General features: G+C 49.4%; 1 protein-coding gene across 1 annotated transcript in view; it reads right to left on the bottom strand.

Moving 5' to 3' along the window:
• Positions 1 to 5913: 5913 nt before the first annotated feature.
• The window catches only part of SHCBP1L (SHC binding and spindle associated 1 like), a 1483415-nt gene continuing 1469112 nt past the window's right edge, over positions 5914 to 20216 (bottom strand). The window contains exon 10 of the mRNA XM_078643195.1: positions 5914 to 6398. Coding sequence (XP_078499321.1) covers positions 6150 to 6398 — 249 coding nt within the window. The 3' untranslated portion in view covers positions 5914 to 6149. The remainder of the gene's footprint in view (positions 6399 to 20216) is intronic.

Below are 20216 nucleotides of genomic sequence, written 5' to 3'. Positions count from 1 at the left end.
CAATTACCACCCGGGTACTTCGGGGACCTGAGTCCCAGGCTGCTCCCCGTTGTAGGCCGCTAACTTGCAAACGGAGTAAGTCCGGTTCCCGGCATCCAAATCAAATTCGGAAAGGAGCATTCAGATCAGCAGGGTTAAATCTTCAATAACCCGTCATCTGTGGCAGGATTAGTGGCAGGATATATGCGGGAGGCGGCGAGGGTCTCGGGAGCCCTGTGCTCAAGCGACCATCTTGGATGCGCGCTAAGCTCCTCCTCCCATGAATGCTTTTTAACCTTGCCCCCTTTTTGTAAATATCTGTTATAGTGTATGTAAATAGTGTTCAATTTGTTCATGTGGGTGTTTCACCTTAAATTATTTTTATCATTTTACAGCTCCATGGCGAGGTATAGAGGGAGAGTTGAATGCAAGGCTGACCACGTTTTTCACAAGAATGAATCAAAGAATGAACGAATTTATGAGCACCTTACACCATAGTATGAAAGTAGAACGAATACCCACTAGGGTTTGACGTGAGTGCCATTACGGCAATTATTATGAAAGTGCTACCTGTACTGTTAAATTACCACAGAAATTTTGATGCCATAAACACTGAGATATTAAGGGGGTTGACAGCCGAGATGTTACTCCCGAGCCCACTTGGGCTAAAGGTCTGTATATCTGTTTTTGGTATCTTGGTCTACACGAGAAAATAATGAGTAGCGCTATAAATTCCACACTGTGCAATAAGTGTCTCTTTCAAAACATTTATACTGTTATATGTACTCAAACATACATATGTTTTAGTCATGACGATGGCAGTTTATGAACTTTCTTCGTGTGTGTATTATTGTCGCAATGCCCACCAGGGCTATATTGAGGTCGGAACCTTGGGCGCAAGCTTGAACAATAAAGTTGGTTCAACTTTATTGCTCCGTCCGTATGGCTAACACAAACCAAGGATAAGAATATGCACGCAGAGCGATGAATTGTGGAATGTGTTTATTTTGTCTGCAAAGATGACAAAAATGTATTTTGGATCAAACTTTTGTTTAAAACATATACAGGTTGTGATATTCCTTGAAATGCAGTGAATGTTTTAAAGTCTGTCTTTCTAGCTCCATGTACTCACGTATGCCATTGCATCTGTCTTCCCTGTCTATTGAGACGATGCATCACTGAGATTGTATAAACACTTGCACTTTACGCTACACTCATACTCGTGTGAAAGGAGGTCTCCTCCGAAACGCGTCGAGTGATTTGGCCGAAACTTAAAAAATAAAAAACACACTGTTCAAAGGATTGGTGGCAGTGGCATCGTTTGTTTATGGACTACAAACAAACTATTGTGGTGGAGAATAGGGGTTCGCGACCCTGCCACAGCCCACCGCTGGAAGAGGCTCGGGTATCTGCGCGAAAAAGAGTTGTAGATATATATATACATATATATATATATATCTACAGTTTCATAATTAACACTCTTCATAACTAATAACCGATAATATACATATATCTTGTAGTATCTCCTCTACATAACAGAGATAAAGAATACGAAAAAGACTCTACCACACTTGAAAAGATGCCTGAGGACCACCTGACCCACTGCCGCATCAGTTTTCCATGCTGAATCCAAGCAGTAGTGCTCGGTGAACGTATGCACGTTTGACAACGTTGCCGCTCTACAGATATCTGGGAGTGATACTCTGGCAAACAAGGCTGTAGAGGCTGCCACCTTTGTTGTGGAATGCGCTGTAACCCTTGCGGACAGAGGTCTTCCGGCTTCTTCATAGCAGAAGGCAATTGCGGATGATATCCAACGAGCAATACTACTCCTTGACACAGCGTGGCCTTTCCTTTGAGATACAAAGAGCTTTTCTGACTTCCTGAAAGTCTCTGTTCTGATGTAGAATTTTAGGCAACGCTTCACATCCAAAGAATGAGGAGCCCTTTCTGCAGGACTGGAAAGGTTTCCGAAGTATGTTGCCCGTATTATCAGTTCATTTAGATGAAAAGAGGTTGGGACTTTTGGTATAAAATGTGGATTTGTTCTCAACATTACCTTGTCCTGTTTAAACTGGAGAAACGTTCAATAACAGTGAAGGCCTGAATTTTGCTGACCGTTCTGGCTGACGTGAAAGCCGACAAGAGTGCAGTTTTCCACAAGACGTATTTTAATTCTGCTTTATGGATCGGCTCGAAGGATGGTTTCATGAGTTGAGCGAGAACCAAGGAACCACAGGGCGCTTCAAAGGTGGAAAAGCCCTGAAAAGGCACTTCATGAATTCCTTCACTATTCTCATAAACCACAGCAAGAGCTCTCCTGGCTTCCTGCGAAACCTGGAAATTGCTGCCAGGTGCACTTTGATCAATGAATGCACCAATTTTGATGTTGCCAAAAGGAGGAGATATGTCAGTATTTGTTCCGGTGAAGAACAGAGGATGAATACCCTTTTCAATGCACCAGTGACAGAATCTCCTCCATTTTGCTGTGTATAATCTATTAGTGGAAAAAGCTCTGGGATGCTGTAGGATGGACTTACACTCTGGTGAAAAGTCTAGATCTCTAAGCTCATAGTCGTGAGGTTCCAAGTTGATAAACTCAGAGATTTTATCTGAGGGTGAAGAATGTGACTGTTGTTCATGGACAGCAAGTTAGGCAGTGGTTGAAAGAGAATGTGCGGGGTTACTGAACGCAACAGAACCTCTGGGTACCAAAACTGCCTCGGCCATGCCGGGTCTATGAGAATGAGATGGCATGGTTCCTTCTTCATTTTTCACATCACCCATGGGATGAGAGGGAATAGCAGAAAAGCATAAGCGAACATCCCTGTCCACTGAACGTGTAGAGGGTTCCCCCAAGAGTTGGTCTGAGGAAACCTGCTGGCAAACTTTTCACACTTTTGTTGTCTAGGGTTATACATCCGTATTTGTAAAGCACGAGTTACTCAACCTTACGGGTCTCAAGGCACTGGGGGCCATCGTGGAAATTAAGCAAGCTATTGCCCTGAGTCACAAGGTGCTGAGCTGAGCTGTCGCCAGAACCGGAGATTGAATCGTGAACCCTGTGGTCCGAAGTCAGCTGCCCTGGCCGCTGCACCATCAGTGTCCTGGCATTTAACCTTAAGCTGTGATGGACTGTAAGCTGGACCAAACAAGCTCTCACCCCCCAATTCCTCCGCATCTAGAACATGAGATGGGGGTAAAGGCGATACCTTGGTTAGGGATGTCAGGCCTGGAGATTTCGGGACAACTGATACCTTTTAATGTCCTCTTTATGCTCCTTCGACCGCACCGTCGACGAAGGAAGACATCTAAAGGTAAAAAACAAGTTACTTACCTGTACAGTGTGGTACTCCAGTATTGATATCTTTTATAGATTCACATGCTTGAATCTTCCCTGTGGTCTTGGTGGGCGTCCCATGACGACGGGGAAGATTCAAGCATGTGAATCTTTGAAAGATACAATACTGGAAAATCGTCATTGACACGGTATTCTTGTAGGGGACTTGAACACTGTCGTTGATGGAGTAACCGTCAACGAGGCCGTGGACAATGTTGACGGAGTCGCCGCCGTCGCAGCCATAGATGTGGCCATCGACACAGTTGTCATCGTTGATGCCATCAGCAAAGTCATCAACGAGGTGATCGTTGTCACTGTGCTAGTTGACAAGGCTGTCACCACTGTCTCCGTTGTAGCCAGCACTGTAGAAGCCACAAACGTTGACAGTGATTTTGCCGTCGTTCTTGACGACGGGTCCGTCGACGGAGCCTTTTTCGTTTACGAAGCCTGCTTCTGAGGCGTGACAGGCACAGAGGCAGTAGAAGAATAGTATTTCTTTTGGTGAGAATCTTTGGATGGCTGTTTCATGACTGAGTTATCAGAAGTGGATGGTTTCTCAGCCTCCATCTTCTTTGATTCTGCCTTTAAGAGGTGGAGCCTACATTTTCTCTCAGAAGTGATGGACCAGGACTTTCCTCCACATCAGATCTGGACTTTTTCTTCTGAAGCCATAATAATAATCTGGCCTCTCTGTCCTTCAGAGTTTTGGCAGAAAAGGTTCTGCAATATTCACAATCTTTGTCAGTATGCTTGGGATATAGGCAGTGAAGACAGTCCTTGTGGGGGTCCTCAGAGAATAGTCTTGCCTTCCCACAAGATCTGCAGGGTCTAAAAAGCCTTTTCTTAAATCCCTCTGAAATCCTTGAAAGTATAGAACATAGAAAACAATATCTTAAGCTGAATTCAGCAGGGTCAAAAGTTCACTAACTGAAAAACTGATCAGAGCTCGGGGATACTCCCACACATATGACGTGAGGTTAGAAATCTGAGGTATGGTGGCTCTGCAGGGGGTCTGGGGATTGTCTCTGATTGGTAAAAGTTTGGATCTAACATGAAGATGCCGATTGGTTTTAACATTTTCTTTCTTTATTAACGGTTTTTAATGCTCTTCTATAGTACTGCTTATCTAACTACCGTGGGACTCCTACCAAGACGACTGGGAAGATTCAAGCATGTGAATCTATGAAAAAATTCAATACTGGAGACTCTGCAGTTGGGAGTATTAATCAGTAGAAGACATCACTGACAGGGAGTATCTAAGAAAAAAATGTGTTCTGATTTGTATAACAAAGGGCCTAATTTATATGTTGTTAGAAATGTGCTCTGTTGCAATGACTAAGAGTACCTTTCTACCAACATACTGGCCCATCCGCCATGATTTAAATGCGCATGAACCTTTGGTGTTATGACGGTGGAGACTACTTCACCTCCCCTGTGGTTACAGCTCTCTGAAAGACAGACAGAGTGAGGGCTTTCAGAGGATGAACTGTATGTCCGCTCATCTAATTTAGATGAGCTGACTTACAGGTGAGTTTTCACTGTCGTTATCGCCAGGAAAACCCTGGTGCTACACGACAAAGAAAACTGCAACATGCTCCCCTTGCCATGAGAGGTAACCTCCCATAGATTTTTTATTTTCAAAAAGGAAATTCTGCTTTGGGATTCTCTTTGTGAATTCTTTTATTTTAAACGAAGTTTGACGCATGGCTCCCTCATGTTTGACAAAGCTACTTTACATCGCCAGGAAGTGTCTTGACAGCGGTTACTGTCAATGCTTCAAATGCCTCTTGGCCCGAAGGGCATTTCAAATTTGGCAGTTGGGATCTCCACCAGGACGTCAGAGTAATTTACATTGTTGCCCTGGCGGAGGACGACCCGATTGCCAAATACTAAATCGGGCTCAAAGTCCTGGAACTCTCTGCAAATGCTAATAAGACAGCCTTTAATAACAGTATTTGATGGCCTTGAGTGAAAGAGAAGGATAGAAACTGTGTGTCTGGATGATAGTTACCTAAACAGAGGTCAGCAGATCATGCACCATATTGGGCCAGACACCAGAGGCTCAAGAAACAGAGGTCCTGAAGGTTGTTAGTAACAGCACTATATGAGTGCAAACCTTCTGTGAAGAAGTGAATGTAAAAAGTTTAAGACGAAAGAAGACTTTCACTCATCTTAGAGAAAAAGGAGGGAGTGTGGAGAGGATTTTTTTTGGAGGTGAAGCATGATCGTGGGTGTGGACATTCTCAGGTCTCTTCAAGTGTTTATGCATGTACTCCTCCATCATCCTTGAAATGGAAGGACATCCCATCACTAGTAATTTGGGTCTGGGACATAAAATTCTGTTAGCATTTACTAAATGTTTGTACTATAATACTTTATTAAATTTTCAGGATTAATGATTTTTGATAAACTGTTAATCAGCAGTCCATATCCTGCATGAGCTACATTCATGCCTGACTATTGCAAGAGTGCAATACTTGGTGGGAATACCACTATTCTGAAGTAGGATTAAATTACTGGCGATTAAAAAGATATTGCTCCTGAGAATAACATCAGTCATCAATTCTATAATACACTGCCCAACACAAAGCATATGTGAATATTTAAAATATTTATTATGTACCAACACATCTAATGAATTAAAAATATATTGCTCCTGAGAGTAACATCAGTCATCAATTCTATAATACACTGCCCAACACAAAGCATATGTGCGTATTTAAAATATTTATTATGTACCAACACATCTAATGCATACATACACTGGCTTTAGTACATGGTAACAGTGATAAAAGCTGAATATTTGAAAGAAAGTCAAGATATTTTTCGTTCAACAGTAGACAATGCCAATTTCTCCCATGGTGTTTGCTTCTATTTTATTGTTGCCCATCTCTAAGCTAAGAGTCTGGATAGCTTTCGAAAGTGTGTCCTCTTCTTTCTTGTCACCTGCGGCAGCTCCTCCGAGAGTCTCGTCTACGGCGGTACAGGTTTTCTCATCGGGCTGGACAATAGTCACACCATAACCATTATTATTGTAAATGTGGTTATTGTTCAGCTTAACATTAGGAGCAGGAAGAACCTGTTGAAACATCACAAAAGGAGAAATGAGTGATGACCGTAATTCGTTTACTTCTTCTCTACAGGTTGCTCTACACTATCGACCTTTGGGAATACTACAAACCGGAATACAGGTTCGGAAACTGTACTCAAATTTCTAAAGAGTGTTGAAACCAAAGAAGTAACAGTTTAAGAAACTGTACTCAACTGTACCAATTATGTTTTCTATTTTTACGTTCCTTGCTTTGAGTGCCAATAAGATATTTACACTGTTCACCGCAAGACTAACAGAGTTAAATGATCTGGTGACAAAAGGTCATTGTTGGCATTATTAGAACCAATGTACGAGTTACCGATGTATCTGGTAGAGACGATTCTAGCCGCAGATTCCTTCACATAGAATTATCCACAGGCGTGAGACCAGAGCCCGGGTGGAGAACCTCCAAGAGATGGTCCGTCGGAAAATGAGCAATCGGGTCACCCATGCGCAAAATTCCCACAGCCGTGGACAACGCGTGAGCGAAGGCCGCACCGGTCTCCGTAGAGCCCCACGGTGCAGAAAGCAGCTCCTCCGTGGGCGACGGCTGCAAACTAAGGCGGCCGTCCCCGAAGCCAAGTGGGACTGGCAAAGGCCAGACCTGGAAGTCCGAAGGAACCGAAGAATAGGGGACCTGAGCTCCTCCCATGAACACCTCTGCCTCAGAAATGGCGGGGAGCAGCCCTTCGACGAAGCCGGTGGAAAAAACACCACACGGCAGCCAGTCTCTGGGGAGGACAACACCAATATGTAGCCGGCCTCCGGAGAAGAAGGAGCGTCCCAAGATGAATCCGCGGCACGACCCCTGCGCGGAGCCGTAGAGTCCGCCCCCTGAGGCAGGACGTCGACACAATCCGGCACCGAGGGAGACGCCGGATAGTGCTCCTCCAAGTCACACCGCACTGGGGACTGGTGTGGAGCCGGAGTCGAACTGGCCAAGGGGCGGCGCCGGAACGACGCCGACTTGACCTCCGCCGAGGCAGCCTCCTGCGTGGAGGAAAGAGAGGGACCTGGGGAGTGACACGAAGCCCTCTGCCAGCCTCGGTCCAGAATGTGTCGGAGCTGGCCCGGTGACCCATGCGGCGGTGCCAGGGACGATTCAACCTCCGACGAGCCCTCCGACGAGGCAGCCGCCTGTGGGGAAGGACAAGAGGGGCCTGGAGAGGGACGAGCGGTCCCCACCCAGCCTCGACCCAGAGCGGAACGAGGAGGGTCCACCGACCCCTGTGGCGTCGCCTGGTCCAGCAGCTGCCAGCGCCGTCACCTTGTCAAAGGACCGAGAGGGGCACTGGGATGCAACCGGAGCCCTGGCAACCTCCCGCGACACCACAGGGACTCCCGCTGGAGTTTGCAGTGAGGAAGAGGCGCCGTGGTCTGAGGGAGGGACCACCGAGGGGCCGCACCCCATCAGTACCACAACCTCCACGCCTGGATCTGAGCCAGTCGGCGCCGGGACCACCGCCGGCGCCACGGAGGGCCCTGCGCAAGGCAAGGGATCCGCTGACACCGCAGAAGGGGGAAGGATGAGGAGACGCCAGCGAGGCCTAGAAAGCCGCCGCCTATGTCTCCATCTGAACTCTCGATGCCCCATCACCGGGAAACGGTAGATAGGACGACACGTGGGGCCGCATCACCCGTGTAGAGCCCACGCCCCCGGCACGAGGAAACCAGCCCCCATGGACAAACTGTGACACTTACCCACCGGGGAGTGACGCTCACGTGACATCGGAGAAGGGTGAGGACGACACCCATGGCCGTATCTGAAGCCGTCTGCCGAGGCTAATCGAGGGGAGGACGCCGACCTGGAGAGACGCGCCGAGAGTAGTTTCATCATAATCAGTGGTGCCCTGATCCTCCCCTAAACACCACATACAAATGAGGTGAAGGTCCATCGCCGATATAAGACGCCCACACGACGTGCAAGTCTTGAAGCCCGAAGGCATTCGCACACTGTTCCACCAAAAGAAGAGACAATGAGAAAATAGGGCCCCAAACAGGCCCGTAGCAAGGAGCGGATCCGCGTTGCACGCGGAAAAGAAAAAAACTGACGTAGGCGCGCCGGGCGGGGCTTATGTGACCGCGCTGACGTCATGTACGCGGACGACACCTGGGCGGAGTCGCGTGATGCCGCCCCGGCCCCGGCACGCAGGGATGCTGTGGGAAAAGTTTCCGGATCCAGTCTCACGCCTGGAGATAATTCTACGTGAAGGAATCTGCGGCTAGTAGTCTCTATCGAATGAACAGGTGTACCAGATACACATTGGTAAGTAACTTTTAATTACGCTGACTGGCAGTTATTCATACTTATAACCACTGGTAACATATTATTACAAGCATTAAAACATTTTAGATTGTGATGACATACAATTGTACAAGGAAAGTATCAACTTCTGGATATTTTTTAGTGAGGGGCTCTGGGTGATGCTCCTCAACTGTCCTTAAGGACAAACAAAGTAAGGTTTTAATAGAGCTTTAATGGCTCAGCCATGAAAACATAAAAAGCACCATCTCAACCATGTCTTCTTCTCAAACTCAGCTAATATACCTCCAATCTCCCTCAGAGTGACCTCTCAGACTGCAGAAGAAGCCATTAGTCATAGCACTGCTTCTGCTAAGGGATAAAGCCCTGTTGGTGGCTATTTAGTCAGTTTTGTGATGCAGGATTGAGTTAGCCGTACTTTAGCTCTTGAAATAGGGAGGAGTGGAGGTTGATTATGATTTCAATGGAGATCCCCCTGAGCGAGAGCTAGGATTACAGGTAAGAAACCATGCCTTCTCTCTCATGGATTTCCATTGATGATCATAAGCAGTGAATAGATTAGCAGATCATCCCCTAAAATGCTACATGGGAAGAGATAAATAAGGTATTATTTAAAGCAAAGAGATTTCTTAGGCATCCACACTAGAATCTGAATTAGTGCAACAGTATCTGGTAAATGTGTGAACAGATCGTTGCAGTTTTGCACATCTCAGAGACTGGAACATTTCGAAGTAATGCAGCAGTAGCCGCTGTACCTCTGGTGAAATGGGTTGTAGGTTTCCCAAATAAGACTTTGTTGACTTTCTGGTAACACAGGGTTAAGCGGGAGACAATCCATCTAGACAGGGATTGTGTAAAAGTGCCAAGCCGTGTTCGTAAAGGACCATAATTTACAAATAGTTGTTTTGACTTTCTCAAACTTTAAGTCCTATCCAAATAAAGCTTCAGCACCCTCCTAACATCGAAAGTGTGAAGAGACCTCTCAACAAGACATGTGGGTCTTGAAAAAAAGTAGGGATTTAAATAGTTTGATTGACATTAAAATCCTACACTATTTTGGGGATGAATTTAGGATGGGTCCTCATTACCACTCTATTACTGGGAAATATTGTGTAAGGCTCGTGGCACATGGAGCCTGTATTTTGCTAACACGACATGCCGACCAAAAAGGAAGACTTCTAGGATAGGTGTTGAAGGGAAGCTTTATATATAGGCTCAACGAGAGAGCCTATAAGATGATAAAGGACAACATTCAACTTCCACAGTGAACAAAGTCTCCAGATAGGAGGATACATTTTCTTAATGCCCTCAAGGGAATACAGGACTACATGAATTTTGAAAAAGGACATTTGAAAAAGACGTTTTCAAAAGGCAGCAATTGCTCAAAGATGGACTTTAATGGAGGTAAATTGTAGCATTGTTTTAATCAAATGAAAGAGGTAAGTGAGAAGGAAAAGTTACTTACTTGTAGTCCTAATTCTGCATTATACGTATACGTAAACACAGAATATTCCCATGCATCTACAGGGATCCCTGAGCACTTTTTCTTAAAATCTTGAAAAATCATTTTAGTTGGAGGTAATACCTCAATCCCCACTGAATAGAGTTACCTCCAATAAGTAAAGTAAGGCCTGCTTCTGGACTGAAAACTTTCTGTATTATAAATGGTATCTAAACAATGTAAAAAGACCACATTGCAGCACCTGACAACAAGGCAACCATGAGTGAAGTAGAATCACTTCCATTGAGCACTTGCAGAGGAAGAAAAAAGGGAGCATGCCAGTTCAAGAGTTCCCGGAGTGTAAGGAAAATACACTTTTAATTTAGGGAGTCAGCAGCTTCTCTACCCAGCATGCACTGTAATGGCAATTTGCCTCACAGTCTCAGTTTTTTTAAATGGTAAAATGTGGAGAAAGTGAAACATACATAGTAAATTTATGAATATTGGGGAGGAGGGAGGGTTGATTATGACTTCAGCCTGGATACCTACGATGCAGAACTAGGAATACAAGTAAATAACTTTTTCTTCTGCATCGTAGGAACCTCACTGATAGTGAGTGTCGGAAGGTAGGATCTGCTTTCATGGTTACCTCCACTTTTTGCTTGGTGTCAGTCTGTTTCTGACCTAGTCTGACTGGGTTCCTGCTAATCAGGAAAAGTCACTATGCTTTCTCCCTAATTTAACCATGGTAAGTACTTATGTACATCCATAAGTGGCTAATGAGGTACCCTTCTAAATCCTATGGGTCTCACATGGGCTGCAGCATGTATTGTGCCACCGACGGGAGTCCACTTAAACTGGGACTATAGCGCTGCCAGTGTAGCCTGTGTGAGTTGGTGCTAACACCTCTCACTACAGATATAAGTTTCCTTATATCTAAGGTTACTGCACTTTAAACCTATAAGTCACCCCTACACAAGTTATTCAGCCTTGAGGGCAGGGTGCTTGGTTATAAGAGTGAGGGTGCCCCTGCATGAGCAGGACACCCCTACAAACCCCAGGGTCGATTCTCCAGGCTGTGTAAGTGGGATCAGCCCTTTTAATACATATAGTGGACATCAGTCTTTACGAGGTGTCTAACTATATAGTGGCTGCACCAAATCAGGTCATGTTTTTTATCAAACATGTTGGAATCATACCCCAACACCGATTTCATTGTTGGACGTGTTGTCCCATGTACTAGGGGGCTCCCTTGGGGTACTTACCTGTACTCTCAGTAACAGCCTTTCAGGGTCTGACAGTGAGCTACTGCTGCTTCTGACCACAGACACAATTCTGCACGCCTGCTGCTGAGCCAACCTCGAGAAGGGGAAGGTTGAACAATAGGTTTCCTGTCGCAGGGAGGTGTGACCAACTCCCAGGCAGGACTGAGTGTATTGGGCTGGGGGCGCTTGCCAGCGTCACCAGATTGCTTTGAAGAGCACATTTGGTGCACTCTTTGCACAATAAAGTTGGAATCAGTTCAGCGAGCCCGTGGTTCCCACTCTGGCACGAAACTGGACAAAGGACATGGGAGTATCCTCCCCTCTGTCCAGCTCATCCTCTGGGAGGGACCCCTGAGTTGTCCTAACCCTTTTCTTAGGGTATAAAAGGGCTTACCTGTAGATCGGTACTCTGATTCGTTGCAAGACAAAACTCAAGCCTGAAACCACATCACTCTTCGAACGTCTGGACGCTTGGACTTCGCTGGACTTTGCCTGGAACTGAGACTGCTTCAAGGAAGACTCCTGCTGCTCCTGGAGTTGCTGTTCTGCAAGTGTTCTTCGTCGTTTGTTGTCTGTGCTTCTTCCAGGATCTTCAACAGAACTGTGGGCATCAAGGATACTCGAAGTAATCTCCCTTGGAGTTAAGGAGTCACACCCCTGCATCTGCAGGCACTGCAACTCAGCTGATGGGTGGGTTTTTTCTGACATCCCAAAGACTTCCTGAGGAACAGCTATTCTTGAGCATGGAATGTCAGCCCTGCAGTTTATTTCCTTGTAGGCACTCGTTACCATTTCGGGAGTTGCCTGGCTCACTGCTGCAGGAGCCATCTTAAAGGAAGCAAGACTTCCATTTTATTCATGTTATATTTTAAGCTTTCGCACTGCTATTTTAATTTCTTTTGATTTACCATTATACAGTGCTCACAGGGAAGGGGGCGTGGCTATGCACGCAAAGGGAACGGACGTCTTAGGGTAGAGCTCCATCTCGAGCTCCCCTTCCCGGCGCATTATCCCGCAAATTATCCGGCAGTTCTGGCCGAAAATTAGAGAGCAGAGCCCAGAAGCCAAGAACACCTACCACACCAAGTTTGGAAATGATCGGAGAACCCCGACCGCACCGAGGATTCCCGCGGCGGTGTGGCCGAGCACCTTCAGACCTAACCGACTGCTGCTGCTGGGAGAGCCCGGGGCTTAGATCCTTGCGCTGGGCCCCGAAGTGAGGCCTAAGGAGACCTGCGGCGCGAAACGGCCGAGGATCGACGGAGCTGCTGCTTGTGGGGGCCGGGGCTGCGGATTGCGGACGGAGCTGGTCTGCAGCCCCTCTCACATTATCGCCCGCTGACCACTGGTGCACGACGGAGTGCGAACACAGAGGTGAGGAAGACGCGCCCATCATGGCGAGAGGCACAGTCACCCTTGAACTGTGAGGCAGCCGGACAGGGCCATTAAGCACCTGGGTCCCGGGCTGTTGGCTGCTGAGGGGTGAGATCAAGAGCGTGGCTCACACATTGGGCTCTGTGACACGGCTGGTGAAGTGGAGGAACCGCGACCCCAGTGAGGCACGGACATTACCTAGGTCACCTGAGGCAGAGGCCTGTGGGCGCGGGAGGAGTGAGGCGCCCACCCTGGCGATGCTGGACAGACACGTGCTGGAACGGGGAGGCTGAGGGAAGGGCAGCGGTGACGCGCCCACCACCGCGAACCGCGCCGACACCGCAACCCCACTACTCGAGGTAGGCCTAACGGGAGGGTGTGGCAGCCGAGCTCGGTGAGGAGACCGGGCGGACAGGAAGCAAGGCGCCGACGTTGGCCGATGATGCATGGCGGAGGGAGGGCCGCAACTGGGAGATCTGAGGCACGATCATCGCGTTGGCCCGGTTCCATCACCCTGAGACTCTGACATGCTGCTGGGTGTTGGACAAAGGGCACCGCTGGCAGTGTTGAGCGAGAGGCGCCACGGACGCCTACAAATATAAATAATAGCGAACGTCCCAGATCCCTTGGGGGACACCACTGTGGCGAATCCGAATTACGCCCTGAGGGAGAAGACCTGAGCACCACTCCTGCCTGCTATTGGGAAGGAGCCACGCGGCGGTGCAGGCGTGGAGCAGCAGACCTGGGCGCGGCGGCCATCCCTGCACCTTTCTCAGGATTGCCCGCCGCCATCCCTGTGCCGCCCTGGACCATTGTCGGCACCCCAGAGACAAGGGTTCACCACCATTGCAATTGTAGGACCACATTCACCGAGCGGCTCATGTCTGGGGGCACCAGAGCTCGCACCGGCACTGGAGGAACACTGCCGAAGGGCAAAATGGAAAAGCCCTCTAAAAATGCTGATGCTGACCACATGGCGGCCAAGCTCGACACCATGCTGGCGGCGATGGAGAGACTAGAAGAATCCATCCACTTCACCCGCACCTCGCTAGCAACCAAAATCGACAGTGTCGCGATTGACTTAACTCACTTGCAAGCCGACCACAAGAAACTGGCGGAACGCACTGTGGCCCTGGAAACAGGTATGTCGGAGCTGGAACCCCGAGTCGCCCAAACAGACAAACATGTGCAAGACCTTATGAACAGGGTTGACTTTTTAGAAGACCGTGCGGAGGATGCGGATGAAGGGCGCGCAGAAACAACGTAAGACTCGTGGGTGTACCGGAACGATGGGAAGGAAGAGACCCCGTGGTACATATGGAAGACTGGCTGAAGACCTTACTCCCTGAGGGCACACTATCACCTCACTTCGTGGTGGAATGGGCGCATCGCGTACCAACAAGGCCACTCCCTACGGGGTCAAACCCCAGGCCAATGCTGCTCCGCATTCTGAATTACCGCGACCGGGACACCATCCTGAGAGAAGCAAGGCAGCTCCATGTCATCAGGATAGACAACGCCAAAATAATGTTTTTCCCGGATTACACGATACAAGTCCAGAGACAGAGACATTCCTTCCTTGCAGCTAAACAGCGTCTACGTCAACTCGGACTGAAATACTCCCTCTTATTCCCTGCAAAACTGAGGGTAGTAGCGCAAGACAAGACACACTTCTTCACTGACCCAGAGGAAGTTGAGGCTTGGCTGGACAATGGTACCGAAATGGCCCCTCGGAGAGCGGCCGGAACTTCTGCTTCGCAGCGAGCCAGGGGCCCGAGACGGAGACGCAGAAACAAGCCGACACCGACCGGTGGGACACAAACGCCATCGGGAGCTGGACCGCCAGAGGAGACCACACAACGTGAAAAGCAAGATGCACTACGCATGGTGAGGGAACTCAGCCGCTCCCCGGCCACGGACACAGCACTGACCGCCAGTCCTCGCGACCTCCCTAGTGATGATGAGGCCATCTATGGACTGCCGGACTCCCAGGTTTCTGTGGAGCAACCAGACGTCACACCACAAACTGCGGACCTGCTCCACTAATCAAGACCTGATGTATGGATTGGACTGGGCACCGGATGTGGAACACTGTGGGACCTTGGTGCTTCTAGGTGACCCCTGCACATGCCGGCTAGGCTTGCCTGCGACATGACCCCCCTGCGGGCACTTGCTTGCACGTGGGGCGGAATGGTGAGTTTGGCCCCCCTGGCACCTGGTTTCCTTTGATCGGCTGAGCTGCAGAGACGCTGCGGATGGCCCGGTCACGGGGTCCGGATAGCCGGTACCCTGATTTGCCCGGAACAGTGAATCTCAACTGGCCTGGCCGATGGTGACTTCTCTGAGACATACAAAGTAAGGCATATAGGGCTTAGCACATGTTTCCCCCCCCCCCTTCCATACTAGGGGCCAGATGTAGGAGCCCAAATACCGGTCGGACCGGTTTTTGGGTTTTGCAATGTAGGGGGCTTAAAATTACAGAATCGGAAAATATACCGATTCTGTAATTCTAGATGTAGCTAGCACTTCAAAGAGTGCCACAGGCCCTTTAGGAGTCGTATTTACCACCCAATCCTATTGGGTGGTAAAATACCGAATTCCAGTGTACATGCACATCTGTGCATGTACACCTAAGCCATGTGACACACATACAGGACCTTAGGGCATGTATGTGTGCCACATGGCACACAAGCCTGCAATTGGGGTGCTACAGGGTGTCAAAGTGACACCCCGTTCCCCCCGGCCAGGATTCGGTATTTACCGATTCGGTAAATACCGAATTGGTATTTCCAATTGATTCCTATGGGCTTCAAAGCCCATAGGAATCAATGGGGAATAACGATTCGGTATTTACCGAATTGGTAAATACCGAATTTTACAGATTCGGTAATTGTGAATTTGAAATTACCTACATCTGCCTCCTTCCTATTTACCGATTCATAAATACTGAATCGGTAAAATTCGGTATTTACAAGTCGGTAAATTAGATTTACCTACATCTGGGCCTGTGTTCCTAAACGACGGCCCGACCACATACGGGTACACCGGGAGGGGTAGAGCCCCCCTTCATATGTCCAGTATTTATGACACTGTAAAGGTGCACAACGCACAGTGACCCCCCTAGACTTTAGACTAAGACTATCTCCTTGAGAGTTTGGACGGAGGCATGTTCGGCAACCGCCCTTTTGGTATTATGGCGTTGAATTGTTGTTCTTTATGGCTCTTCATGTTAGTTGATTTGTTCTCCTTACCCCCACCTTTTTTTTGTATTAAAGCTGTGGGCAACCATGGCGGTGTCCTTGGAGGTGTGTGTGGGGGAGCTTTGGTGGTACAACCCGGGTGGCCAATTGGGTGGAGGTGGAGTAGAGAGGGTTGAATGCTTCCTGAAAAACTACAATGGCGGAAATAAAATTCTGCACGTGGAACGTGCGAGGTATGTATACCCCATCCCGCAGATACCAAATCTACTCATACCTCAAACGGCATCGTGTCCAAATTGCACTCCTACAGCAGAAGCACCTGGATGAGACAGAATCCTGAGCCCTACACTGCAGATGGCGCGGACAACTATACGCCACAGGGTACTCATCCTTTGCCCGAGTGGTGCTGGTGTGAGCGAGGCCAGGTAGCCCCCTAAAAGTCGCACACTCTCACATAGACCCGGAGGGCAGATTTGTAATAGTGAACTGTAGATTGGATGGGCGCCCGGTAGTCCTAGTTTCACTGTATGCCCCCAACGTAGACCAAGCTGGTTTCCTGGCGCGGCTGTCTGCTAGTCTATCGCCATGGCACGGGATTCCCTGGGTACTGGGAGGTGATTACAACTGTATACTGAATGTAATGTTAGACCGCTCGTTCCCACCACTGCCCAATGCACCAGCACACACTGCTATGAGAGCCTTCCTAGACTGGGCCACACAGTGGGTTCTACACGATGCCTGGCGCACCCGCAACCCGCTAGCCAAGGTGTACTCCTACTACTCGGGAGCGCACTCTCTCTCGGGAGTGGTGTGGCTCAGTGGAGTGGTGTGGGTCACTGGTTAGAGGCGGCAGACCCGGAAGCAGAGAACGGCCCGGGACCAGGGTTCAATTCCCGATGCGGCAGGGTCATGGACCAGGGTCAGCGGACTCGACAATTCTCGCCTCGGTGCCTACTCTAACCAGGCCCCCCGCAGACGCCGGGGATGCCTGGTTTCACCTTAGAGATACCCAGAAGGGACCATCTCACAGGGAAAGCCAGGACGGGTTCCCCAGCGGTCTCCAGCGCCGGGACGCTTAGGGGCAGCTGTGCACTTTACAAGTCCAACACATTTACATTTACATGTGCGGTTGGACAGGTATATGGTGTCTAGCGAACTACTTCCCTACATCACGGACACATACTACATGGGCCGCACACACTCGGACCACAACCCACACGTGCTGGACCTGACATGGGCGCAGCTACGCCCACCGGTACCTACCTGGAGATTACTGCCAGATCTGCTCCTTGACGCCCCGTTCCGGAACTCTATATATGCACAGACAGCGCTCTATTTTGAGGAGAACACAGGTACTGCATCCACCCCACAGGTAGAATGGGATGCGTTTAAGGTAGTGATTAGGAGGCACTGCCTAGGAACCCAAGCTAATGCTAGGAAACAACTGGAGAAGGATTTGACGAGAGTTGAGGCAAGTCTACTACAGGAGGAGCAGGAAGAGAGGGAGGAAGACGAGCAGGGACTATCAGAGACCCGAGCGGAGCATGAGAGACTGCTAGATAGATTGCGCCACCTCAATTATGCGGCCCACTCAGCACGCACACACCAAATGGGCGACAAGCCAGGCAAATTGCTAGCCTGGTTGATCAGACAGGAGGACCGCATGACACCAGTGATGGCAATTAGAACTGCTCCGGACGGGGTGGCATACACACAAGACAAGATACATGAGGCCTTCACTGCACATTACAGCGCACTCTACGGCTCTCGGCTACGAGTCACTACTGCTGATATCGTCGACTATCTCAGTAACATCACTCTGGCGGAGCTGGATGATGGTCAACGCACCGACATGGAGGCCCCACTCGTGCTAGATTTAATTTAATTTAATTTAATTGTGGGTTTATATAGCGCTAGGAATCGACTCCCGGAGGAGTATCTCCACGCTTCGACCGCTGGGGAACCCGTCCTGGCTCACCCTGAGAGATGGTCCCAGATGGGTATCTCTAAGGTGCGACCAAGCATCCCCGGCGATCTGGGGGGGCCGTTGTGAAGATGAGGCAAGCTGATGCCCAGAGTTGCCGCGTGTGGTCTCTGACTAGAGTAGGCACCGAGGCGAGAATTATCGAGTCCGCTGACCTTGGTCCACGACCCTGCCGCGTCGGGAATCGAACCCTGGTCCCGGGCCATTCTCTGCTTACGGGTCTGCCGCCTCTAACCAGTGAGCCACACTTCTGGCTGCGTGCAGCCATCTTCGCTCTATCCAATGGCAAATCACCGGGCCCGGATGGGCTACCCGCAGAGTTTTACAAGGCCTATGCAGACATACTGGTTCCTGAGCTGCTTCAAGTGTATGCGGCGGCTCCTGAAGATTCCGCCCTACCCCCCCCACGCTAAATGAAGCTAATCTCATCTCTCTCCCGAAACCAGACAAGGATAACACACACCTAGGTTCGTACCGGCCATTAGCTTTATTAAACACAGACTATAAAATATTGGCCTCAACGCTAGCCCAACAGCTGGCCCCATTTACCACTCTAGTGCACGAGGATCAAAATGGTTTCGTGCCTACTAGGAGTACCTCACAGAATATAAGAAGGCTGTTCAGGGTACAAGAGTATGCCAGGCGACAATGGCCGCAGTCGGGGTGACTGGTGTTAGATCTGGAGAAGGCCTTTAACTCAGTGGAGTGGCCTTATTTGATAACGGTACTGCGTAAATTTAACCTTGGAGATGACTATACAGACATGGTGAGCCTGTTATACTGGAGGCCTGAGGTGCGGGTCCGCACGGCCAGGCTGCTGTCGGAACCCATCAGAATCAAACGAGGCACCAGACAAGGATGCCCGCTGTCCCCATTGCTCTTCTCACTCGCAATGGAACCCTTGGCGGAAATATTGAGAACTCAGGGAGCTGAATGGGGAATCCCGCTGGCGGATGGTGTGCACACGGTCTCGCTGTACGCGGACGACCTGCTCTTGTATGTTAGGGACCTGGCTCATGTACCCCCAGCGCTGTCTGACATATTCAGCACTTTCGAGGCAATGTCGGGACTCAGGGTCAACTGGGCCAAGTCTGGGGTATACTCGTTTAGCTCGGACACGTGAGAAAACGAGATCAACATAAGTGGCATGCGACTCGCCTGGTACCCGACTACGTTCTGATATCTGGGTGTTTACATCTATAGGTCCCCGACTGAAGTACTAGAGGGCAACCTGGTGAGGGCAATCTCCTCTGTACAGGCACAAATAGCCTTTTGGAAGACCCTCCCGCTAAATGTGCCCGGCCGAGTGACGTTAACTAAAATGATAATACTGCCGAGGCTGCTATATTATTATTCCAATATCCCAGTGTATGTTCCGACCCGCGTCTTTCGAGAGCTGGAAACTCTGATTAGAAGCCATATCTGGCATGCGGGGCGACCCCGGGTAGCGTTGACAAAACTTTATGCACCTACGGACGCGGGAGGCCTCGCAGTCCCCAACCATGAACTTTACTATCTCGCGGCGCAGCTGCAATGGGTGGCCTGCTGGCTGAGTGGCAAGAGCCTAGGTGACACAGCCACAGACACCACAATGCTGACCCTGGCGCAGATCCATGCGTTATTTCACCCTTTGACCAAAACTGCTTGCCCGAAGCAGCTACACCTAGTGGTGGCCCACAAATGCTACACTCGCAGCCTACGGTTAACACGCGAAACGAAGCCCTATGCCCCGGTCCTGCCTTTCTTGGGCACTCCCCGGACTGGAGGAGTAGTGACGGAAGCTGCATTGGATCAATGGACGAGGGTTGGTGTGGATACCATGGCGGATCTATACGCGGATGGTACCCTGATACCCTTTGTGACACTGGCAGAAGACACGGGCCTTCTGCAGTTTTTGCAACACGCATCCATAATACACACATACATGAAGGCATGGGGTGACATCACGGAAGAGCTGCCAACACACCAATTGGTGCAATACCTGCATGTCATGGGGAACGGGTCGCACGTGATACACTGGTTGGCACAGGCCCTATTGTCGCACACACAGGTCACTCTACAGCCATTGCGAGACAAATGGGCGGTGGATAGGGGGAAAGAATGGACGGATAAGGAATGGGCAATGATACCGAAAAGTCCCACCTATATTCCACGTAACTCCCGCTTCAAACTCATACAGTTCTATATATTGCACAGGGCATACCTATCGCCAAATAAAATTAACCAATATTTTGCAACGGCCACCGCTGAGTGCCCCAGATGCTTGCTAGCTAACGCGG

This window comes from Lissotriton helveticus, chromosome 1_1 (genome assembly GCF_964261635.1).
Source record: "Lissotriton helveticus chromosome 1_1, aLisHel1.1, whole genome shotgun sequence".
Classification (NCBI taxonomy): Eukaryota; Metazoa; Chordata; class Amphibia; order Caudata; family Salamandridae; genus Lissotriton; species Lissotriton helveticus.
Note: the sequence above shows the minus strand (reverse complement) of the source record. Positions and strands in the feature narration are given on the sequence as shown.